Source organism: Protopterus annectens, chromosome 9.part0, assembly GCF_019279795.1.
Source record: "Protopterus annectens isolate FY-2018-M chromosome 9.part0, PAN1.0, whole genome shotgun sequence".
Classification (NCBI taxonomy): domain Eukaryota; kingdom Metazoa; phylum Chordata; order Ceratodontiformes; family Protopteridae; genus Protopterus; species Protopterus annectens.
In genome coordinates, this window is record NC_056743.1 from 1,850,371,897 (window position 1) to 1,850,399,814 (window position 27,918).

At 39.8% G+C, this 27,918-nt stretch overlaps 1 protein-coding gene across 1 annotated transcript in view; it reads left to right on the plus strand.

Annotated features, from left to right (window-relative positions):
- LOC122810802 (tyrosine-protein phosphatase non-receptor type substrate 1-like) overlaps nucleotides 1-27,694 on the plus strand; it is an 841,893-nt gene extending 814,199 nt beyond the window's left edge. The window contains exon 2 of the mRNA XM_044082363.1: nucleotides 27,309-27,694. Within this exon, the coding sequence (XP_043938298.1) occupies nucleotides 27,309-27,694 (386 nt within the window). The remainder of the gene's footprint in view (nucleotides 1-27,308) is intronic.
- The last annotated feature ends 224 nt before the right edge of the window (nucleotides 27,695-27,918 follow it).

The window sequence follows — 27,918 nt, forward strand, 5'->3', positions numbered from 1 at the left end:
CATAGCACTATCTAATACCATAACCTAGCACTATCTAATACCATACCCTAGCACCTTCTAATACCATATCCTAGCATTATTTAATACCATGTCCTAGCACAATCTAATACCATGTCCTAGCACTATGTACATCCTAGCACTATGTAATACCATGTCCCAGCACTATGTAATACCATCCTAGTAGTATGTAATACCATGTCCTAGCACTGTCTAATACCATGTCCCTAGCACTATCTAATACCATGTTCCAGCACTATGTAATACCATCCTATGTCCAATGCTATGTAATGCCATTCCTAGTAGTATGTACACTAATACCTTATTTCTACGCTAATATCACATGCTGCAGCACTATGTAATACCATCCTAGTAGTATGTAATACCATGTCCTAGCACTGTCTAATACCATATCCTAGCATTATTTAATACCATGTCCTAGCACAATCTAATACCATGTCCTAGCACTATCTAATACCATCCTAGCACTATGTAATACCATCCTAGCACTGTGTAATACCATGTCCTAGCACTGTCTAATGCCATGTCCTAGCACTATCTAATACCATGCTGCAGCACTATGTAATACCATGTCCCAGCACTATAGCAATACCATGTCCTAGCACTATGTAATACCATCCTAGTAGTATGTAATACCATGTCCTAGCACTATGTAATACCATGTCCCAGCACTATGTAATACCATCCTAGTAGTATGTACATATATTAGCACTATCTAATACCATGTCCTAGCACTATCTAATACCATGTCCTAGCACTATGTAATACCATCCTAGTAGTATGTAATACCATCCTAGCACTATGTAATACCATGTCCCAGCACTATGTAATACCATCCTAATACCATGTCCTAGCACTATCTAATACCATGTCCTAGCACTATGTAATACCATCCTAGTAGTATGTAATACCATGTCCTAGCACTATATAATACCATGTCCCAGCACTATGTAATACCATCCTTGTAGTATGTAATACCATGTTCTAGCACTATGTAATACCATGTCCCAGCACTATGTAATACCATCCTAGTAGTATGTAATACCATATCCTAGCACTGTCTAATACCATGTCCTAGCACTAATACCATGTTCCAGCACTATGTAATACCATGTTCTAGCACTATGTAATACCATGTCCCAGCACTATGTAATACCATCCTTGTAGTATGTAATACCATGTTCTAGCACTATGTAATACCATGTCCCAGCTCTATAATACCATCCTAGTAGTAAATACCATGTCTAAGCACTGTCTAATACCATGTCCTAGCACTGTCTAATACCATGTCCTAGCACTATGTAATACCATGTCCCAGCTCTATGTAATACCATCCTAGTAGTATGTAATACCATGTCCTAGCACTGTCTAATACCATGTCCTAGCACTATATAATACCATGTCCCAGCACTATGTAATACCATCCTAGTAGTATGTAATACCATGTCCTAGCACTGTCTAATACCATGTCCTAACTCCCATGCACTGTCTAATACCATGTCCTAGCACTATGTAATACCATATCCTAGCTCTATGTAATACCATGTCCTAGCACTATATAATACCATGTCCTAGCACTGTCTAATACCATGTCCTAGCACTATATAATACCATGTCCCAGCACTATGTAATACCATCCTTGTAGTATGTAATACCATCCTAGCACTATGTAATACCATGTCCTAGCACTGTCTAATACCATGTCCTAGCACTATCTAATACCATGTCCTAGCACTATGTAATACCATGTGTTAGCACTATCTAATACCATCCTAGCACTATGTAATACCATCCTAGTAGTATGTAATACCATGTCCTAGCACTGTCTAATACCATGTCCCTAGCACTATCTAATACCATGTCCTAGCACTATCTAATACCATCCTAGCACTATGTAATACCATGTCCTAGCACTATGTAATACCATGTCCCAGCACTATGTAATACCATCCTAGTAGTATGTAATACCATGTCCTAGCACTGTCTAATACCATGTCCCTAGCACTATCTAATACCATGTTCCAGCACTATGTAATACCATCCTAGTAGTATGTAATACCATGTCCTAGCACTGTCTAATACCATGTCCTAGCACTGTCTAATACCATGTCCTAACTGTCTAATACCATGTCCTAGTACTATGTAATACCATCTGTAGCTCACAATGTAATACCATCCTAGCACTGTGTAATACCATGTCTAGCACTATGTAATACCATGTCCTAGCACTATGTAATACCATCCTAGTAGTATGTAATACCATGTCCTAGCACTGTCTAATACCATGTCCTAGCACTATCTAATACCATGTCCCAGCACTAATACCATCCCATAGCACTGCGGGCCGCCACGTCCTAGCACTGTCTAATACCATGTCCTAGCACTATGTAATACCATCCTAGCACTATGTAATGCCATCCTAGCACTATCTAATACCATGTCCTAGCACTGTAATACCATGTCCTAGCACTATCTAATACCAAGTCCTAGCACTATATAATATCATGCTCTAGCACTATCTAATACCATGTCCCAGCACTGTCTAATACCATCCTAGTAGTATGTAATACCATCCTAGCACTATGTAATACCATGTCCTAGCACTATCTAATACCATATCCTAGCACTGTCTAATACCATGTCCTAACAGTGTCTAATACCATGTCCTAGCACTATCTAATATCATGTCCTAGCACTATGTAATACCATCCTAGCACTATGTAATACCATGTCCTAGCACTGTCTAATACCATGTCCTAGCACTGTCTAATACCATGCTGCAGCACTATGTAATACCATCCTAGTAGTATGTAATAGCATCCTAGCACTGTGTAATACCATGTCCTAGCACTGTCTAATGCCATGTCCTAGCACTAATACCATGTTCTAGCATTATATAATACCATGTCCCAGCACTATGTAATACCATCCTAGTAGTATTAATACCATGTCCTAGCACTGTCTAATACCATGGCCTAGCACTATCTAATACCATGTTCTAGCACTATGTAATACTATGTCCTAGCACTATCTAATACCATCCTAGCACTATGTAATACCATCCTAGCACTATGTAATACCATGTCCTAGCACTGTCTAATACCATGTCCTAGCACTATCTAATACCATGTCCTAGCACTATGTAATACCATCCTAGTAGTATGTAATACCATGTCCTAGCACTATGTAATACCATGTCCCAGCACTATGTAATACCACCCTAGTAGTATGTAATACCATGTCCTAGCACTACCTAATACCATGTCCCAGCTCTACGTAATACCATCCTAGTAGTATGTAATACCATGTCTTAGCACTGTCTAATACCATGTCCTAGCACTATATAATACCATGTCCCAGCACTATGTAATACCATCCTTGTAGTATGTAATACCATGTTCTAGCACTATGTAATACCATGTCCCAGCACTATGTAATACCATCCTAGTAGTATGTAATACCATGTCCTAGCACTGTCTAATACCATCTCCTAGCACTATGTAATACGATCCTAGTAGTATGCAATACCATGTTCTAGCACTATGTAATACCATGTCCCAGCACTATGTAATACCACCCTAGTAGTATGTAATACCATGTCCTAGCACTATCTAATACCATGTCCCAGCTCTACGTAATACCATCCTAGTAGTATGTAATACCATGTCTTAGCACTGTCTAATACCATGTCCTAGCACTATATAATACCATGTCCCAGCACTATGTAATACCATCCTTGTAGTATGTAATACCATGTTCTAGCACTATGTAATACCATGTCCCAGCACTATGTAATACCATCCTAGTAGTATGTAATACCATGTCCTAGCACTGTCTAATACCATGTCCTAGCACTATCTAATACCATGTCCTAGCACTATGTAATACCATCCTAGTAGTATGCAACACCATGTTCTAGCACTATGTAATACCATGTCCCAGCACTATGTAATACCATCCTAGTAGTATGTAATATCATGTCCTAGCTCTGTCTAATACCATGTCCTAGCACTATATAATACCATGTCCCAACTCTATGTAATACCATCCTAGTAGTATGTAATACCATGTCCTAGCACTGTCTAATACCATGTCCTAGCACTATCTAATACCATGTCCTAGCACTATGTAATACCATCCTAGTAGTATGCAATACCATGTTCTAGCACTATATAATACCATGTCCCAGCACTATGTAATACCATCCTTGTAGTATGTAATACCATGTTCTAGCACTATGTAATACCGTGTCCCAGCACTATGCAATACCATCCTAGTAGTATGTAATATCATGTCCTAGCTCTGTCTAATACCATGTCCTAGCACTATCTAATACCATGTCCCAACTCTATGTAATACCATCCTAGTAGTATGTAATACCATGTCCTAGCACTGTCTAATACCATGTCCTAGCACTATATAATACCATGTCCCAGCACTATGTAATACCATCCTTGTAGTATGTAATACCATGTTCTAGCACTATGTAATACCATGTCCCAGCACTATGTAATACCATCCTAGTAGTATGTAATACCATGTCCTAGCACTGTCTAATACCATGTCCTAGCATTATCTAATACCATGTCCCAGCTCTACGTAATACCATCCTAGTAGTATGTAATACCATGTCCTAGCACTGTCTAATACCATGTCCTAGCACTGTCTAATACCATGTCCTAACACTGTCTAATACCATGTCCTAGTACTATATAATATCATGTCCCAGCTCTACGTAATACCATCCTAGCACTATGTAATACCATGTCCTAGCACTGTCTAATACCATGTCCTAGCACTATCTAATACCATGTCCCAGCACTATGTAATACCATCCTAGTAATATGTAATACCATCCTAGCACTATGTAATACCATGTCATAGAACTGTCTAATACCATGTCCTAGCACTATCTAATACCATGCCCCAGCACTATGTAATACCATCCTAGTAATATGTAATACCATCCTAGCACTATGTAATACCATGTCCTAGCACTATCTAATACCATCTTCTAGCACTATGTAATACCATCCTAGTAGTATGTAATACCATGTTCTAGCACTATGTAATACAATCCTAGTAGTATGTAAAACTATGCCCTAGCACTGTCTAATACCATGTCCTAGCACTATCTAATACCATGTCCCAGCACTAAGTAATACCATCCTAGTAGTATGTAATACCATCCTAGCACTATGTAATACCATCCTAGCACTATCTAATACCATATCCTAGCACTGTCTAATACCATGTCCTAGCACTGTCTTATACCATGTCCTAGCACTATCTAATATCATGTCCTAGCACTATGTAATACCATCCTAGCACTATGTAATACCATGTCCTAGCACTGTCTAATACCATGTTCTAGCACTATCTAATACCATGTCCCAGCACTATGTAATACCATCCTAGTAGTATGTAATACCATCCTAGCACTATGTAATACCATGTCCTAACACTATCTAATACCATATCCTAGCACTGTCTAATACCATGTCCTAACACTGTCTAATACCATGTCCTAGCACTATCTAATATCATGTCCTAGCACTATGTAATACCATCCTAGCACTATGTAATACCATGTCCTAGCACTGTCTAATACCATGTTCTAGCACTATCTAATACCATGTCCCAGCACTATGTAATACCATCCTAGTAGTATGTAATACCATCCTAGCACTATGTAATAACATGTCCTAGCACTGTCTAATACCATGTCCTAGCACTGTCTAATACCATGTCCTAGCACTATCTAATACCATGTCCCAGCACTATGTAATACCATCCTAGTAATATGTAATACCATCCTAGCACTATGTAATACCATGTCCTAGCACTATCTAATACCATCTTCTAGCACTGTGTAATACCATCCTAGTAGTATGTAATACCATCCTAGCACTATGTAATACCATCCTAGCACTATGTAATACCATCCTAGCACTATCTAATACCATATCCTAGCACTGTCTAATACCATGTCCTAACACTGTCTAATACCATGTCCTAGCACTATCTAATATCATGTCCTAGCACTATGTAATACCATCCTAGCACTATGTAATACCATGTCCTAGCACTGTCTAATACCATGTTCTAGCACTATCTAATACCATGTCCCAGCACTATGTAATACCATCCTTGTAGTATGTAATACCATGTCCTAGCACTATCTAATATCATGTCCTAGCACTATGTAATACCATCCTAGCACTATGTAATACCATGTCCTAGCACTGTCTAATACCATGTTCTAGCACTATCTAATACCATGTCCCAGCACTATGTATTACCATCCTAGTAGTCTGTAATACCATCCTAGCACTATGTAATAACATGTCCCAGCACTGTCTAATACCATGTGCTAGCATTGTCTAATACCATGTCCTAGCACTATCTAATATCATCCTAGCACTATGAAATACCATGTCTTAGCACTATCTAATACCATGTCCTAGCACAATTCAACTATAATCCCTAACTGTGGAAACCACTCTGGAAGAAATCTGTGAAGCTCAGGCCTCACACCCTAATAGCACACCCTGATATAGGCCCAGAGAACATGAATATGCAATTTCCAAGTGTCTCTTTACCCAGCCAGGTAGATATTTGCATCCTGAGATAATGCAGTAATTGTCTCATGTTCACTGACAACCTTTTTATGCTAGAGAAACCAACAAAGTATGTGAGAGATATATATACACAATTTCCTTGTAGGCAAAAACAAGGTTGTCAAACACACACACACACATACACACACACACACACACACACACTCTCGCACACAACACAAATTACATCCACCATATATAATTTCCAGACACACAAAGAACATTTTATGCTGAGGCACTAAAAAGTAATTTCCCCAAACCTGAAAGAGCTTCTAAGCCTACAAACAATTAATAACAACGCAAACACTAAAAATGGCACAGTTCAGGATAAATGAATCACTGCTCAAAAATAGTAAGTCAGGCACATAAATGAATAATAGAACAGTGAAACAGCCAAGTGGCAGGAGAACCTTTAAAATCATAAACTATTTATTACACAGATGGTAAACGCTACCATAACCATAAGTTTAGGTTTATGGCAATAGACATTAACATACCCTCAGTTAGGGAAGGGGATGTTAGAAATCATACTGAACATAAGGAAATTAATTGGATTTTGAGACTTAGAGCAGGCAAAGGAATGGGTCTTAATGAGAGAGCTTCTCTAAGACCCATATTAAAAAATAGGAGGTTAAATATTAAATAGGGATTACTTGTGTGCTCCTGGTAATATAAGATAAGCATTTGTATAAGACCTTAATTATTTTAGAATTTGTTTTATGAGTATGTGTGTGTGTATATATATATATATATATATATATATATATATATATATATATATATATATATATATATATATATATATGTGTGTGTGTGTATATATATATATATATATATATATATATATATATATATATATATATATATATATATATATATATATATATATATTTATGTGTAATTTTATATATTTTCATGTATATGGGAAGTGCTTGAAATTTTTTACTGTGCTCAAAGGGTTAATTTATTTGAATGGTTAATTGTGTGTTGATAGGCTGTTGTTTTTTATATAAATGAAATTCTGGAGCAGTTATTTTAATGGTCTGATGAAGCTATTACGAAAGTGCTTACCATCTGTGTAATAAATAGTTTATGATTTTAATGGTTCTCCTGCCACTTGGTTGTTTCACTGTTCTATTATTCATATATGTGCTACAAACAATAATGCCTTTCCTCAGCAATCTCTAAAGCATACACCAAAATGTAACATCAAACATTGCACATAAGTCTACACCTAACGGATCCACAAAAACAAAGCCTAGAAAGCAAGCAAACAATTTAGCCAAGACTCTTTTCATTGGGGACTCCATTGTACAACACACTGATGCCACACTTACCAGACTGGACAAGGAGAAGATTACAGTCGGTTGTTTATCTGGAGTCAGGATCTGCCAAGTTACACATGCACTCATGTCATTGCACCACAGGTACCAGTATGATTCTATCATAATCCACGTGGGTGTAAATGACCTGAGACATGCCTCTCTGGATTATTTGAAGAGATACATTATGGACCTCTCTGAATATGTATCTCAAGTAGATATGTGCCTTGCATTGAGCAAGGTGGAGTTGTCTCGATCTACAAATTTACCTCAAGGTTGGTTAAACAGGGTGATACCCTGGAATTCACCCATGTGCAAATCACCTTAGACAGAGTTCCTCACCATATCTTAGCAAGCTGTAAGTCACCATCAATGTCTCAAGAATCCCACAACTCTTATCTAGACCTACTGGAGGAGGCACTCTCCATCCAACCAAACACTCTATTCATGGGAGACTTTAACTACCCCTCTATAGACTGGGGAACATTCACTGCCACCAACTTGCAGGCACAATGTTTCTTAAACTTTATTAATGCAAATGTCCTTGATTAGTAAGTACGCACTTCAACCAGAGGTTCCAATATACTGGACCTTGCTCTCACCAATATGGGAGAGCACTGAAATGCAAGCTTCCCCACCTCCTGTATTATGTCCTCACTGGTGAGGTCAGATCACAAAGCTGTCCTATTTGAAATAAAAATCAGCTTGCAAAACGCATCAAAACCTGTTGCAGTTAAAAACTTTTCTAAAGTAAAGTACGTCCTATTAAGCAACAGTTTGTCAAAATTCAGTGCCCTCCCCAATCCAGAGTTCACAACAGCCTATGCAGAATTATTCACAGAAAAACTGTGCAAACATGTTAATAGCTGCATAGAAGCTGATGTACCTACCAGAAGTAAGCAAAAAACATACCTCAAAACAATCCACACTGGTAGAATCCTAATCTTAACAGTGTATAGCAAAAAGAAAAAAAAAATCATTGCCTAAGTACCATACCATGTATTTAAACATATTAGAAACACTAACCATCCAACCCAATACCATATTCATGGGTGACTTTAATTACCCCAATATTATCTGGGAATCCTATACGATACTAAATATACATGCAGAGATTCCTGGATTTTGTAAACACAAAGCTCCCTGGACCAGATAGTCAATACACCAACCAGGGGTGCAACCATACTGGATCTGGTCCTCACTAATATGGGTGAGTGTTGTACACCCCCTACTGTAATGCCTTTCCTGGTAAGGTCAGACAACAAAATGGTTTCCTTTGAAGTAAAAATAAAACCTGGACCCCCAGCTAAACCTGTAATATTCAGGATCTATTCTAATCCTAACCTCCTGTTATTAAGTGAAAACCTGGCAAAATTTCAGGCCCCCATAAACCCTGAGAACACTGCTGTCTATGCAGAACTGTTCACAGAAACCCTATACAAGCATGTTAATAGCTACACAGAGGCAGCTGTACCCCCCAGGAAGAAGTTCAGAACTAACCTCAAACACCACCCACACCTACACAACACACCTCCACATATGCGGAGGTCCTCAACAAAAGCATACCCAAATAAGAGACCTCCAAGGCATAAACACATGCGAACTTCACTGCCCATCACACTATACCACATACCACATATAATCCGCACACCTGTGTCTCACAGCCACTAAGGCCTAAACATAAACCCAACATATTAGTCATATGAGACTCCATTGTGAGACACACAGATGTGCCCCTCACCAGGCTGGATAAGGAGAAAGTCATGGCTAGTTGTTTGCCATGTCCCAGAATCCACCATATCACCAATGCACTCAAGTCTCTCAACAGTTACTGTTATGACTCTGTCATAGTCCATGTTGGAGTGAATGACTTGAGACATACTTCCCTGGACTATATGAAGAGAGATATGATCGAGCTTGCTGAGTATGTGTCCCAAGAAGGTATATTCCTAGCCTTAAGCAGCATTCTACCATCACCCAGAATGATGCTTCAATACAAACAGAAAATGATTGACTTTAACAATTGGCTTAGTTTCTGGTGTCATTCCAAGGGGATATAGTACCTGATAACCTGTGATGACATGATTGACAAACCATGATTCTTTGCCAGAGATGGCCTGCATCTGACTCCCTTAGGCTTCAGGCTCCTGGAAAAGGCTGCTGCCTCCCCCATAGTGCCTTTTTTAGGCAATGCCATGAGGTCAAAACCACCAACATGAAAATTTCATCAAAACATAAATTAAAGGTCATGCTGCTAGACACTAGGAGTCTAAACATGAAACTGCTCTCATTGCAAGCATTCTTAACCCTGGAAGAAGCTGACATGTGTGCAGTCACAGAAACCTGGTTCAAAGCTGCGGAGAGCACCCCAGCCATACCAGGTTACTCATCCAATCATTCATTCAGACTCCAAACCATGGGCAGCAAAACAAAAGGAGGTGGAGTTGCAATATATATAAAAGACATACACACCTCTAGGCTGGACAAACAGTATGATGCATAGGAAACATTCCAGGTGCAGTTAACAACTGACAAGACCCCTATTCAAATCATAGCAAGCTATAGGCCTCCAACTCTGACTCAAGATGCCCACTTCACCTACCTGGACCTCTTCAAATCTATCAAGATTCAACCCTTTACCCTGATCCTGGGCAATTTTAACTATCCAACCATAGACTGGAAGAAATACTCATGCCAAAACAGAAATGCCCAGAGATTCCTTGATTTTATCAATGCAAATGCCTTGGACCAGTTATTTGACTGCCCCACAAGAGGTGAAAATATCTTGGACTTGGTATTAACCAACATGAGTAACCACCACAGCATCCCTACAGTGTCATCATCCCTGGTAAGATCCAATCACAAAGTCATCACCTTCGAAGTAACCATCTTCCCTGACCCCCCCAGCTAGGATAAAAAAAAAACTTCTTCAAAGCTGATTACAGCTTCCTGTGGGAAAGTATAAGCAGCTTCACAACCCCCTCCCCTTCCATAGTAACTGTCACATATGTCCAACTATACACCAAAGTACTATATGAGCATTTATATGCCTTCATGGAATCAGGAATACCAGACAGGATGAAATCATCCTCCTCAAAGAAGAGTAAACCTGTCTGGTGGACATCTACAATAAACAAACTCTATAATAAAAGGAAAGAATTGCTGTCCAGGACCAGGAAGGAGCAGATGCCTAATTGGAAACAATCTCTTCTTAGCCTGAACAAGCAAATAAGAGCAATAGTGAAATCCTCCACAAGCAAATTTCAAGTCCAAACTGGCCACATCTACTAAAGACAGTCATAAGGCCTTCTTCACATATGTTCGCAATCTCAAGGGAAGCACCCAGATCTGTTCAGAACTGATGGTCAAGGTCGCCACAGACACAAATGCTGTAGATATAGCCAACCTGCTGGCAGACAGGTACAGTGAAAACTTCACTCCTCTGTCAACCATCAGTAAAACAGGACATGCCCAGTATCTGCCCCCTCCCCTTATCTCTAGCGAGCAAGTCATCACTGCCCTCAAAAAGGCAAAAAATACAGCATCTATGGGACCCAATAACATCCCAGGTTGCATCCTACATGAACTTAGGCAGGAACTTGCAGCACCATTAGCACCCTATTCAACCAAAGCATCCACTGATCCAGGAAATTATAGACCCATCAACCTAACTAGCCTGATCTGCAAGGCCATGGAGCAGATTATCATAGACCTCATTAACAAGGACACTGGCAACCTCCAGACACTTGATCCCACACAGTTTGGTTTTGTCAAGGAGTTGTCATGCCTATTAAATTTGGTTGATTTCTTTGAGACAGTCACCAAGGCCATAGATGTGCAGAAGACAGTGCACACCGCCTGCCTTGACCTGGCCAAAGTCTTCGATACTATTCCTCACTCAGGTATAATAGACAAACTCTCTTAACTAGGCATCAGTCCATATGTTACCAGATGGTTAGCAAACTGGCTCTCTGATAGAGCCCACCTAGTCAAAATAGGGGAAACCACTCCAAGTAGTAGACCTGAAACAAGCAGCGTACCCCAGAGATCGGTCTTGGGACCTCTGCTGTTTGGGATATACTTCTCGGAGGTGCAGGCCAAATCTAGTGGGCTATGGCTGACCAAGTTTGCAGATGACTGCAAACTGGGTGCTGTAATTAATTCCCCTAGTTATGTGGACATCCTCCAAGAGGGTCTCACCAAAACAAATGACTGGTGCCAGAAACATAGCCTCAAACTGAATGCCAAAAAATGCATCATCATCATCTCTTTTGGGGAGAGTGACATCCCACAAATTATCACATTGATAATAAGGTACTAAGCATGCAATCAGTCGTGAGGGACTTGGGTACCCAGGTTGATATCAAACTGACTTTTAACCACCATGTTGCCTTTGTTGTATGGAAAGTTTTCTACATGGCCCACCTCATTAGTAAGAGTATCTCATCCAAGGACTGGGTGGTTATAACATCCCTGTATTCTTCCCTTATAAGACCCATTATTGAGTACAATGCTCCTTACAGCATGTACCTCACAAAGCACACACAGGAGCTGGAGAGACCACAGAGGTTCCTCACCCAGAGAATCCAGGCCCTCAAACATCTACCCTACAGAGACAGGCTAAGAGGCCTGTCCCTCTACTCAATCTCCTACAGACTCCTCAGAGGTGACTTGTCTCTGGCATACAAAGCAATTTCAGACCAAGCCCTGATGGGACTGCTGCATATCAGCAAGTCAAGCTCCACTCGAGTAACCCGCACACACAATCTCAACTTGGTCTTCAACATCAATAGGACATGTTGGAGGGACAGATTTGTGTCTCAGAGACTCCCCTGTTTGTGAAATAGACTCCCTCTCCATGTAAAGTACAGTACCTCATTAAACCTCGCACAACCTGGATAACTGGATGGAGAACAGAAACTACACCCCTGGGATTCCATCTGTGTCCCTGCTTGACAGTGGCATAGGGTGCTGACTTTTTGGAACATGGGCTAAATTCTTGGGTAGGCTTATAAGGGCCTCAGAGTCAACAGCTTATTAACTTCCTATGATCCTATGATACTATGAACTCAAAAAACAAGCCACCCTGATGGAATCACAAAATCAATAGGCTGTATAGGAGAAGAAATAAAATCATGGCAAAAATTAGGAGGTGCTGCACCCAACAGGATAAAAGCACTCTCGTTCAACTAAATAAACAACTCAGAGGACAAATAAAGTCTACCAAATCCAAATTTGAGATAAGATTGGCTACCCAGTCAAAGGACAACCACAAAGCATCTTTTAGCTTTGTCTGCAACCTCAAAGGCAATACACAATTGTGTGCAAAGCTCATTGTAAATGGAGCTAACTATACTGAGCCAGAAGATATAGTAAACCTCCTACCTGATAAATTTTGCTCCAACTTTAGCCCTCCCTAAACCTTCCCTCAGGAAATATTATCAGATATACCTACACCTAATATCACTAAGGAACAGGTCCTAAATGCTGTCTCTAAGACAAAGAACACTGCATCAATGGGCCCAGACAATATCCCAGGATGCCTTCTTAATATTTATTTTATTTATTTATTTTCCATTTGTTTACCAGGTTAGTCTGACTGGACACGAGGTGACCATTTTCACCAGAGGCCCTGGGGAAAAGCTCCAGATTCGTAGTAAAAAAAAAGTTATATAATAAAATAATAAAAATAATAAAAAATTATATAAACATAACTATTTTGTACAAAGAGCATAGAACATATAAAAAGAGTAAAATCAGAGTTTTACAAATGATACAGTATGCAGTGGTTAGAATATTGAGAAACAATTAAACAAGATATTATACAACAAATATAGAACTGCTTGAACATAAATTCAAAAAGAAGTTTCCATAGCCAAACAGGGTCATAAACTAGAAATTATAAATATCATGAAACATGACGTATCAGGGCATCTGTAATGACTATTTAACTGCAGTCTCCAAACAAGCTTTGTGCCTCATGAATGGAGAAAGACAGCAGTCATCCGTCTGCACAAAGGTTGGCCATCTACAGACCCTGGAAACTACAGACCCATGAGTCTCATTAGTCTTCTATGTAAAGCCATGGAAAGAATTATCATGGAGATGATCAGTAGAGATATAGTAAACCTCCAGACACTGGACCCAACCCGGTTTGGTTTCGTCAAGGGTAGATCATGCTTACTCAACCTGGTGGACTTCTTTGAAAAGGTCACCAAAGCAATGGATGAGGGCAAAACCTTGACCTGGCCAAGGCATTTGACACAATAACCCACTCAGGGTACCCCACTCAAGAGGTTAGGTACAAACCAATATGTCACCCAGTGATAGCCAACTGGCTAACAGACAGGATCCAAGAAGTTAGAATTAGGGAGTCCACCTCTACAAAGAGGCCAGTCACAAGTGGAGTCCCACAGAGATCAGTCCTTGGACCCCTCCTTTTTGTCATTGACTTCTCAGAAGTCAAGACCAATGTCAGTATTGTCTGGCTAAATAAATTTGCAGATGATTGCAAATTAGGAGCGGTCATTGAATCTCACACTAACACAAATGTGCTCCAGAAGGGGCTGACACAGACAAACAACTGGTTTCAGAGCCATAGACTAAAACTAAATGCTAACAAATGCATAATAGTAACCTTTGGGAAGTCATCCATCTCTGGTAACTATCATATTGGCAACATACCCCTTAAATTTGACCGAGTCGTCCAGGACTTAGGGACACACATAGATAGTAATCTAGCCTTTCACCATTATGTGTCTACAGTGGTGAGGAAATCATTCTATATTGCACAACTTATAAACAAAGGTATGGCATCTAAGTCCAAGGAAGTCACTGTTCCACTGTATTCAACATTCATTATACCTATCGAGTACAATGCCCCCCCCCCCTTTGATATGTACCTAACCAGACATATCCAACAATTGGAACATCCACAGACTTACCTCACTAAAAGAAAACAGAGCATAAGTAAAATGTCCCGTGCAGACTGCCTCAAGGCCCTATCCCTGTATTCGGTCTCCTAGATGCTTTTGAGGGGAGATCTATGCCTGGCATACAGGGCATTGACTGACCCCACTCTGATGGACCTCCTGCATATCCACAAAACAAACAGCACCAGAATTACCTGTTCTAAAGACTTAAAGGACCTGCTGGAGAGATAGGTATGTATCCCAGAGACTACCCCGTCTATGGAACAGGCTCCCCATCCATGTGAGTTCATGCCTAACCCAATTTAAGTGCAGCTTGGACAATCGGATGAGAAGCTGTAAATTCATCCCTGGTTAGGCACCTAAGTCTGTAATGGACATAAGCAACCTGTAAATGGTTCATCTCCCAGACACACACTTACACTTACCAAGGCTATCAGAACTTGTCAGACATTTGGGATACATGGCTAGGCTTAAAAAGGCCCTTGTGGTCATTAGCCTAATAAACACCTATGACCCTATAAGTCAGAAAGAGCAAATCTCATAATTACAAGAGCTCCCTAATAAACTTAAACAGGAAACTAATAACACTACTTAAATCCAATAAGGCCAATTATGAGGTCAAAATAGTTTCTCAGCCTAAAGACAACCACAAAGCCTTCTGCAGCTATGTCCAAAACCTCAAACATAACAGTCAACAGTGTGCTAAACAAGTAATAAATGGTACCACCTTCAGTGAGCAGCGTGACATAGCGAATCTTCTGGCTGACAGATTTAACTCAAATTTTACTTTATCTCCCACTCCCCGCACCACCCTTTGTGAAATCCCCAGCAGCATAAAACCCCCAAATGTCAGCAGGGAGCAGGTCATAGCAACACTTACTAAAGCTAAAAATACAGTCTCAGTGGGGCCCGACAATATCCCACTTTGCCTCCAAAACAACCTGAAACATGACATATTAGAGCCACCTGAGTCACTTTTCAACTGCATCATAAAAACAGGCAATGTACCAAGAAAATGGTGGATGGCAGCAGTTATCCCCTTCCCAGGGGTGGGCCATCAACTGGCCCCAGTAACTGCAGACCCATTAGTCTGACTAGTCTAATATGCAAAACCATGGAATGAATTATCACAGAAATGATCAACAAAGACACTGGAAACCTACAGACACTGGACCCATCCCAGTTTGGTTTTGACAAAGGAAGGTCATGCCTACTTAACCTGGTAGATGTCTTTGAGAAGGTATCCACGGCAATGGATGAAGGGAAAATGGTGCATATCACTTACCTAGACCTGGCTAAGGCATTTGACACACTCAGGTATTGGGACAAACTCACAGATCTAAGCATAAATCCCTATACAACTCGCTGAATTACCAGCTAGATCACAGATAGGACCCAAGAAATCAGGATTGGTGAGACCACCTTCACTCCTGTTTGGCATCTAGTTCTCAGATGCCAAAGCTAATGTCAAAGGCTTCTGACTCACCAAGTTCACAGATGACTGCAAATTGGAAGCTATCATAAATCCCTCTATGACACTAACATTCTGCAAGAGGATCTAATTCAGACAAATGTTTGATACTAAAGTCTCTGATTAAAAGTCAACACAACACAGTGCGTTATAGTGCCTTTGGGAAAATGTCTACCCAGGCAAATTATTCCATTTACAAAAATATCCCTAAGAGCTAACCCAGTAGTTAGAGATCTGGAAGCATACATAGACAATGACTAACACATTGCCAAGGTAGTAAGCGAATCATTCCTTGTCATCCAGCGTCTAAGTAAGGGTATGACATCCGGGTCCAAAGAATTTATAGAACCACTCTACCTGTCCCTTATCAGACCCAGTACTGAGCATACAATGCCCCCTGCAGCGTGTACCTGACTAGGGATATGTAAGAGTTGGACTGCCCACAGAGGTTTCTGATTAAGAAAATCCAGGGTATTAACACAATGTTCTATACAGATCGCCTTAGAGCCCTTTCTCTACATTTAGTCTCCTGCAGGTGGTTGACAGGTGATTCATGCTTGGCATATATAGCATCTTTAGGTCCAGCCCTGATGCAGCTTTTGCACATCAACAAAATGAGCAGCACCAGGAACTCAGGATCCAAGGATTTTAACTTTGCTTGCAACTTAAATAGAACATGCTGGTGAGACTGATATGAGAGTCAAAGGATTCCCATGCTCTGGAATAGGCTCTCCATCCATTTGAAGCAGAGTTGATCCCTAACCATATTCAAATGTAACCTTGACCTTTAGATGGGAGATCATAAATTAATCCACAGGCTGGCACCCCATGTCTCTTAGAACCAGAGGCCAACAGTAAACATTTTCTAACTAACAGAGTACCCACATAACTTTTTAGCAATGTCCTAACTAATACACCCCTCCTAAAAACATACCCCTCCTAACAAAAATATCCCCAAATTAAGATGCACGTGTTAACAGGGGATGCAGCTGGCAAAGGGTTACATGGTTAGGTTTATAAAGGCCCTGGTGGTTGTTAGCCTAGTTTATGCTTATGAACCTATGAATTGATGTCTGATGAGCAAGTGACCTTAAGGATATTGGTAAACTTGCTCTGCTGCCTCAGAAAGAGCCAGTAACTACAACAAACTACACTTCAATACTATCATCTCAGCCTAGCTAAAGTTTCACCCACATTAGATGGAGCCCAGAGATATCCAGCACAAAGCCATACAGACCAATCTTAGCATTTAAAATGTATTAAGAATTATTTTGTAAACCTACAGACACACACACACACACACACACACACACACACACACACACACACACACACACACACACACACACACACATGAATTCATGCACCCACACCCTCACACATGCACACACACACACACGCACACACACGCACACACAGACACACACACACACACACACACACACACACACACACACACACACACACACGCACTGTAATTTCCAGAATAGGATTAAATGATAACACTCTAGCACTGCCCTCACAGAGGGGTTCCCAGTGGGTGTGGGTGTACATCAGGGTTCAGCTCTGAGCCCACTGCTGTTCATACTGGTGATGGACTACATTAGCAAAGAGGTTGGAGGGGACAGATCAACAAAGCTGCTGTATGCAGACGATGTGGCAGTACAGGCAGAATCAGAGCTAGAACTTCAGCAAAGGATGGGGGAATGGAATGCAAATCTGAAGGCACATGGGATGAAACTAAGCACGGATAAGACAGGGGTAATGGCAGCAAATTGGGGAAATCAGAAGAAGCAGAGAAGATAGATAGAAGGGAAGATAGTGGAACAGGTAAACAGCTTCAAGTTTCTGGGAGGAGTAGCTGAGGAGAATGGTAGTCTTAATGAAGAGGTCAAAGCTAGAATCAGAGGGGCTGCAGCCAACTGGCATAGAGTATCAGGTTTAGTCTATGATAGAAGAATGGCAAAGAAGCTGAAAAGTAAGGTGTACAAGACAGTGGTGCGACCAGTATTACTGTATGGTACAGAAACCTGGGCAGTAAAGGCAGAACAGCTGAATAAGCTAGGGGTGATGGAAATGAAGTGCCTGAGAAAGGTGGTAGGATGAACACTGTGGGACAGACAAAGAAATGAGGACATAAGAGCAGAGGCCAAAGTAGCTCCAATTGCAGAAAAGATCAAAGAAAACAGATTATGGTGGTTTGGCACAAATGTAGAAAAGCAGAAAAACTGTTGAAGAAGATTTGGGACAGACAGGAAGAAAGTAAGAGGAAGCAAGGATGTCCAGCAAAGAGGTGGATGGATTGTGTGAAAGAAGATCTGCGACAGTCAAGCATGAGTGTTGAAGAAGGCAGGAGTGTGGCACTGAATCAAGAGAGATGGCGACAGTTAACACAATACCCTTACCCTATGTGGAAAATTGGGAAAAATGGGGGCTGATGATGATGATGATGATGATGATGATGATGATGATGATGACTCTAGTACTGCCACCTGCTGACCAGTTTATGGTAATGCTGTTGACAATCAGAGCATCTAGTTCTAAGCAGTCACTGTTTAACAGATAGCTAGAAAACAGTGTTCAATAATCTGGATTCAGTATACATAATCTTGTGCCAAACCTTTCAATTGTCCAGATTTTCACAGAATGTGCAGATTTTTATCTCATATTTTCGGTCTTTTCCTCATAAAATTTGTGATTTTTTTCAATTTTTGTTTCAAATCAGTGAGGATTAAATTCACTTAAATAATGCCAAGCATTTAAGACTTAATATCCTTAAAAAATGCATGGTAACACAAGGCCTTTTATTCTAGGAACTTTCTAAGTTTATAGGAGCAATATTTAAAATGTGTTCCTATTTTTAGGGGTTTGTTCCCCCATTATTTTTGTCTTCGCCCAGATTTTTTGTGCTGAGAGGTTGAGAGCGATGCCTTGAGCTAACAAGTAAACAGCCTCAAACATTAAAAATTAAATAGTAAATCTCTTCTTAAAACAAATAAACAAAAAATGCAGAGATGTAATTATGTGCAAGAAATTTAAAGTTTTAAACAAGCAGATGAGTACAGTGGGGTAGCCAGAAATTTGTTCTTCTTCAGCATTTTGATTATCAACATTTTTACATTCTCTATCTATATGGACAGTTATTTTTTGTATCCAATCACCTTGCACTTTATCAAAATGGAACCTTAATACAGCTATATCCCACAATCATTCAGTTTACAGGAATTCTTGTCCTCAGCTACCTTAAACAGCCTCTCTTTGTTGATATAATTCAAAAGTTTGATGACTATTTTCTCAGGATTTGCTGGCTGCTTGAAAGCGGGTAGCAGTACCCCATGTGATCCTTTCTACTAACGGCAGACCAAACTCAGGCTGCAAGGGCAGTGTGGAGGCAGTCTCAAGGAACATTATAGTGTACAGTCCTTCATGCCCCTTGTTCTGGTGTACTGACAGAAGGTCGCTATATCAGTGGCAAGTATCTACAGTAGGTTATCCAATTTCCTGTGCAATGAATTCTGTTTATGTATTGATTTATTTGTTTGCTTGTTAGTTCATCTGTTTAATTATTCGGTTAATTATTTTCCCCCTGCATTAGTGTGAGCAGCTCTCCATAAAGACAGGTTTGCCTGCTCACTTTTCAGTTCCTGCTTTGTTATTTAATGCTGTTAATTCTCCCTGCCATCTGCAACAGGGCTAGCCACCCAATGTTGTAAACACTGGCTCTGGATGGTTGTCACTGTTGAAGTGACACCCTTACACCATGTACAACAATAGAAAAAAGGGGTAGTGGATGTAATTATCTCTGCCATGACTTCGAGTATTTGCACCAATAATGCCATCAGCCTGTTAATCTTTTCATCCAGTGTGGTTGTAGCATGCCACTGTGTACGTATCACAACTGTCTCATCTGGCATGCTGTATGCTCCATGCTCACTTGTCATTTTACCAAACTCTTGTGTGCATTTTGTCCTGCATTCCTCTGTCAACACAGCAGATATGGTAAATCGCTAATGATTACAGTAATGGCAGGCATTAGAGATTCACAGTTCTTTCTGTTTAGAAAATGCATATCCATGCAGCCATTTTTGATTTGCTAATGTTTTTTTCAATGAAACTCTCATTACATTTTTTTTAAGTAAACAAGTGCCTTGCAACTGTATTTCCCTCCTCACAGCTGGCATGGGGCCCCCATGAATGTTAAAGAAAAAAAAAAACTGTCCCATCCACATCCTTCAATCACTTGGCTGCTCTGTTTTGCTGTGAGGATCGAAATGTTGTTGCAAGCCACTTGTTTACTCAAGAAAATGTAATGAGTTTTATTGTTTGCCAAATAGGTAAACCCACCATTTCAGGAGCACTGTCTGGTTAAGTCACTTGCTCAGAGCAATGGACAAGGCAAATTACAGTAGAAATAATCAAACCCTATACTCTTGACTACAGTAAGTGGCTCATTAAGGATCATGTAAGTAGGCAAATAACAGTTCAGGAAGTCAACACCTATACCTTTGACTACAGAAAACAACTTAAGATCTTAGAGCCTTAGTCCTACACACACTTACTGCCAAACCTTCATTAACTTCTTCATTTTCTGATAAATCACTGCGGATTAAAATCCCTGAGGTTTACTGTCAGTCAATAATGCAGTTATTACAGTTTTATAGTTCTTGTTGATGCAAAACGTATTATTTTAACTTTTTAATGTAAATTACATTGGTTTGCTTCTTATCTATCTCTAGTTTTTCAAAGCATCTCTGATTTTGCCTTGTATGTATGCCCTGTCCTTCATTATCTTCATTTTTGGGGTAAGACTCTGAGAATTACAGTAAATCAGTAATGACAGACATTAGAGTTTCACAATTCCTGTTGTTTAGACAATACAAGACTCTGCAATATCTATTGTTCTTTTAACTTTTGAAAGTGAGTTACAGTTGTCTGGATCCTAAAGTTCTGAGAAGTTAACAAATTGCTTCTTGCAGTGAAAAGTACAGGACTTGAATCTTTCTACTTCCGCTTGTCTGCTATGTGAAATAAAGAAAGTCACTTAACCAGACAGTGTCCTTGGTCACTTTTGTAAAGGGGCACTTTGTCCAGTGAGTTAACCTGATTACCAAATAATAAAACAATATTTAATATTTGTAATGAATATAAATGCTCAGGAGCAACCCAGCACAGAACCAAAAGTTCAGCATATATCTATGCACTCGAGGTATAGTCTCTAACACTGATAGTATTTGATATAAATGGATAAAATTCTAAGATGAATAAGTATGTAACACAGTTACCATGATTAAAAATATATACATATTAACATGTAAAATAAATGTATATCACAGAACATAATTTTAGACACTGGTATACTAACCCCATGATTTACCTAACTACCAACTTCCTACAGGTTTCAGGGGAATTTTATCATTTAACCCTGGACTGGCATGTGCTTTAAACTGTATTATCCACTTAACTTCCATTCTTTCCGTGTGATTCTTGACATCTCCACCCTTGATACTAGAATGATTCATTTGAATCACCAAGAAACAAAATGTATGTTCTCTCCCTACTTCAAGAATATCTTTGAATTTTATCCATATGGATGTAATGTTTTAATATGCTTATTTGTTATGATACATTCTTAAATGCACTTGACAGTGTTCCGCCTATGACTTTAAGAGGAGTGCTGACTTGATTGGTATCAATTAGTTAATTACCAGTTAGATATATAGTAGTAGGTGGTTTTACACTCTGTTTGTTCAAGGTTTGACAAAGCCTCTTGGCGAAAGCGCTTACCTTCACATGTGTCTGGAATAAAATGATATTATTTTTACTTTGCCTCTGGATTTTATCTACTTGCTGTTGGAATTTATATCAAATACTATTACTGTTAGAGACTATACCTCGAGTGCATAGATATATGGTGAAGTTTTGGTTCTGTGCTGGGTTGCTCCTGAACGTTTATATTTATTACAGTTACTTTGCACTTTCTTGGCTACGGAGCATTTATCCCTTGGTGGGTGATGTGTTTATTTTCAGTTTACAATATTTAATATTTGTCTCCCGATTATTTTTAGCTTCATCCAGAATTGAGGAAAAAAAGATGAGAGGTATTTCTGTTCATCTCTTGTGAAATGTGCAACTTTCTTGCAAATTTGCTGTGGATTGCAGTCACTAAATAAAGAAAGAGATAGAACTTTCAAACTGTGTATGCTTTATAAAGTCCCTGTTATGGCAAAGCTTGTTTATTCTAACAAATTTCTAAGCATATAAGATAAATACTGAAAATATGACCCTACATTTGTGTCATTTTGCTTTAAAATTAGAACTAAATGTTTGTGGTCATTAGAAAAGTAAAGAATAAAGTAGCATGATCATTGACAGATTTGGACTGAGTTTTATGGTTATTGGGAAGAAACAGCCAAGTAATGGGGCATTGGTATGCAGGGAGGAACTTGGTGAATTACCCTTCCTAGAGACACATTTAATCATTATTCATAGGTTCATAGGTTAGTACTAGGCTAACTGCCCTTGCGAGCCATTTTAAGCCTAGCCAATTATCTCCTTTGAGACTCAATCCTTGTACCTGGTGTTTGTAAGGCAAACACCTTAATCATTAAACCACCTTCCCAACTGTAGTTACTTTAGGAACTAAACTGCATATTTACTTTGATCACTTAGAGGTTTTGTCCTAGATATTTGGTGCACTGCTGTGGTAATATCTAGTTAGGGGTGGCCCTGTCACTAACTCCAGAAATTATAGCGTCATTAGCCTGATAGGCCTCATCTGTATAGCTATAGAACATACCACAAGTGACCACATAAAAACTATGACATCAAAAATCATATTCGACTTAAGTACAGGACACAGCATATAGAAAAAATCTGTGCAATAAAACTTATTGCTGGTAAAGTCTTCTTTTATTCAAAATGTTTAGATGTTTTGTATTCTTAGGTTAGTACTAAGCTAACTGCCCTTACGAGCCATTTTAAGCCTAGCCAATTATCCCTTGTAAGACTCAAACCCTGCAGCGTGTGTTTGCAAGGCAAACACCTTAACTATAAGGCTACCCTCCCAACCCCAAATAATCAGACCTGCCAAGTCTTGAACCCAAGACCCTGTACATCATAGTCAGAGCAATATACCATGGAACATATTGTCATGGAACTTATAAACAAAGACATTGGCAAACTTAAAACACTGGACCCAACCCATTTTGGGTTTGTGAAGGGCCAATCTTGTCTCCTGAACCTGATTGACTTCTTCAAATCAGTCTCCAGAGCTGTGGACGAGGGTAAGGCAGTCCATACAGCCTATCTGGACCACACCAACACCTTTGACACCATCCCCCACTCTGGAATCATAGATAAACTTACTAAGCTGGGCATTAATCCCTACATCACTCGATGGGTTGCCAACTGACTTACTGACAGAACCCACACTGTAAAAGTAGCTGACTCCAAATCCAGCTCCAGACAAGTGACAAGTGGAGTACCTCAGGGATCAGTCCTGGGACCTCTCTTGTTTGGCATCTACTTATCTGAAGTACAGGCCAACACTAAGGGACTCTGGCTAACAAAGTTCGCAGATGACTGCAAACTGGGAGCCATTATTGAATCCCCAAATGATGTCGATACTCTACAAAAGGGCCTTACAGAAAAAAATGCTTGGAGACCGAGCCATGGGCTCAAGCTCAATGCCAAGAAATGTATAGTTATCCCCTTTGAGAAAAAACATGTACCCATAAATTACCACATAGGTGGCAGTGCACTAAACACCGAAAGTGTGATAAGAGACTTAGGGACACAGGTGGACAGTGGTCTCATCTTCAATAACCACATCACCACAACAGTCAGAATACCCTTCTATGTGGCACACCTCATCACTAAGGGTTTTTCATCCAGAAAAAAAAGAGGTCATTGTCCCACTGTATTCATCCCTCATTAGACCCATTATAGAATACAATGACCCATTTGGTATGTACCTCTCAAGACATCTGCAACAACTGGAAAGGCAGCAGAAATACCTCACTAAAAGAATCACAGGCCTAAAGCAAATGCCCTATTCTGACTGCCTTAAAAAACTCCAGTTATACTCTGTTGCATATTGTCTACTCCGAGGCAATCTCTGCTTAACATACAAGGCCATGTCAAACCCAGAGCTGTTGGACATGCTACACTTAAAGAAATCCCAATCCCTCAGAGCCACATGCTCCAGGGATCTAAACCTTGTCATCACAATAAACAAAACATGCTGGAGGGATAGGTTCCTGACCCAAAGACTCCCCAGTCTCTGGAATAGACTGCCCATACATGTCAAGCAGAGCACCTCTTTGGCCCTCTTCAAAAGGAACCTTGATGACTAAACGGGAGAAAGGAAATTCACCCCAGGGATCACGTCAGTCACCCTGCTAGACAGGGGTCCAGGGAAGTAAATAGTGTGGCAAGAAATGCCCAGGGAATTGTTATGGCTAGGCTTGTATAGGGCCTAAGGCCGATAGCCTAGTACCAACCTATGTACCTATGAACTACCCCATCAGAGGTGTAACAGCTGACATGTTTTAATTACCATGTAATAAATGTAATATTGTAAAATGTTTCCATTGCAGTCAATATCACAATTGATGTTTGAAATTGTTACCATACAAGGAGTGATTGTGTAATTAAAATAGCACCCTGTTGAAATGTCGGTACTCAAAATGTCATGTGCTGACAAGCCTGGGAAAAGGAGACTGAAAACAAGGAAGAGCAAATCTTGAAGATCATTGTTCTTCATAAGACTTACCCTCCCAAGTAGTGTGCAAGTCCCCCCCCCAAACTTAATATATATATATATATATATATATATATATATATATATATATATATATATGTATATATACCAACAACGAGATCACCATACCTCAGAGAAATTCTTTCAGCTATTCAGTCTCCTAATTTCAGACTCTCCCCAGGGGATGCCAATGTTTCCAAGGGTTACTGATTTTAGGCACCACAGCTGTTCCATATGTATTTACTGTCCTACATCTGCAGCATTAGGTGCTACTTAAGGAAAATGTGCAATTTTAGGGTGACATGGAGATTGTATCCTGTTACGCAAACTGAGCAGGGTCTGACAATCGACAGGTGGGAAATAATAGATAAATGGAATATATACTTTTTTATACTTGTTGTATATGAGTATTAAAACTAAGCTGTTCAGCAAATGCAGGTCTGTGATGCATCACTGACATCAGACATTTTGGTGAACGTAGGTTTGTCTAAAATCATTTAATAGTATCACAAGCAATGATATTAAGATTGTTATCCTTAGATCATTAATGAAGCTCACAGTATTGGTTATTACAAACCTCATTACACATGTTTAACATTTCTTTTTCAATCCTTAGGTCATTAATGAATCTTACAGTATTGGTTATTCATGCCGGGAAAGAGCACTACAGATGCAATGTTTGCTCTGAGAGTGTTGATGGAGAAGTACAGAGAAGGTCAGAAGGAGTTGCATTGTGTTTTTGTAGACTTAGAGAAAGCATATGACACTGTACCTAGAGAGGAGTTGTATTGTATGAGGAAGTCAGGAGTGTCAGAAAAGTATGTAGGAGTGGTACAGGATATGTACAAGGGTAGTGTGACAGTGGTGAGGTCTGCGGTGGGAGTGACAGATGTGTTTAAGTTGGAGTTGGTATTACATCAAGGATCAGCTCTGAGCTCTTTCTTATTTGTAATGGTGATGGACAGGTTGACAAACGAGATCAGACAGGAGTCCCCGTGGACTATGATGTTTGCAGATGACATTGTGATCTGTAGTGAGAGTAGGGAACAGGTGGAGGAGACCCTGGAGAGATGGAGATATGCTCTAGAGAGAAGAGGAATGAAGGCCAGCAGGACTAAGACCTAATATATATGTGTGAATGAGAGGGAGGATAGAGAAGTGGTGAGGATGCAAGGAGTAGAGGTGGCGAAGGTGGATGAGTTTAAATACTTGGGATCAATAGTTCAGAGTAATGGTGAGTGGAACAGAGGTGAAGAAGAGAGCACAGGCAAGATGCAGTGGGTGGAGAAGAGTGTCAGGGGTGATTTGTGACAGACGAGTACCAGTAAGAGTGAAAGGGAAGGTCTACAAGAGGGTAGTGAGACCAGCTATGTTATATGGTTTGGAGACAGTGGCATTGAGGAAAAAGGCAGGAGTTAGAGCTGGATGTGGCAGAGTTAAAGATGTTAAAATTTGCACTGGATGTGATGAGGGTGTACAGAATTAGGAATAAGTATATTAGAGGGTCAGCCCAGGTTGGAAGGTTTGGAGACAAAGCCAGAGAGGCAAGATTACATTGGTTTGGACATGTGCTGAGGAGAGATGCTGAGTATATTGGGAAAAAGATGCTAAGGATGAAGCTACCAGGTAACAGGAAAAGAGGAAGGCCTAAGATAAGGTTTATAGATGTGGTGAGAGAGGACATGCAGGTGGTTGGTGTGACAGAGCAAGATGCAGAGGACAGGAAGAAATGGAAACAGATGATCCGCTGTGGCAACCCCTAACAGGAACAGCCGAAAGAAGATGATGATGACAGTATTGGTTATTAGAAACCTCATTGCATGTTTAACATTTCTTTTTCAATCCATAGATCATTAATGAAGCTTACAGTATTGGTTACTACAAACCTCATAACACATTTAACATTTCTTTTTCAATCCTAAGGTCATTAATGAAGCTTACAGTATTGGTTATTACAAACCTCATTACATGTTTAACATTTCTTTTTCAATCCTTAGGGCATTAATGAAGCTTACAGTATTGGTTATTACAAACCTCATTACACATGTTTAACATTTCTTTTTCAGTCCTTAGGTCATTAATGAAGGTCACAGTATTGGTTATTACAAACCTCATTACACACGTTTTACATTTCTTTTCATAAGCAGATTCTGACTTTGAATTATTAACATTTATTTGTTTCAGGTACTTCTGGACTGATTATATACCAGAGCCCATCAGTTACTGGCAGGGAAGGGGGCACTGTTATACTGAACTGTACTTTGTCAGAAGAAAAGCTGGGACCTGTCCGATGGTACAAGGGGGAGAATCAGCAGCAGCTCCTGTACTCACAGCTCACAAGTGAAAAATCAGATCCACGAGTGAGTAGGACTGTAAAGGAAGGCCCTACAAGAAACACTGATCTTTCCATCACATTTACAAATATCACCTGGGATGATGCTGGGATGTATTACTGTGTGAAGTTTAAATCAGACAAAGTAAATGTGTCTGCAGCAGGAAATGGAACCCGACTTTATGTGACCCGTAAGTACAAACCCTTTAATGTCACAATTATAATACGGTGTGAATAGACATGGATGTAGCAAGCAGCACAGATTAAGTCACTGAGTGCATAATTCTGCAACATTATTATAAGAAACTGTGGGATTACAAAACTGTATAAATTGTTACTTTAAACGTAAGGGCAAAAGTATTAAATAACCGCATTACAATAATAGCAGTCTAAGTGATTCGTCTGCACGTTATTTGAAAAGTAGAACATTTTTCTCATTTATTCTACTTTCCTGTGCATGAT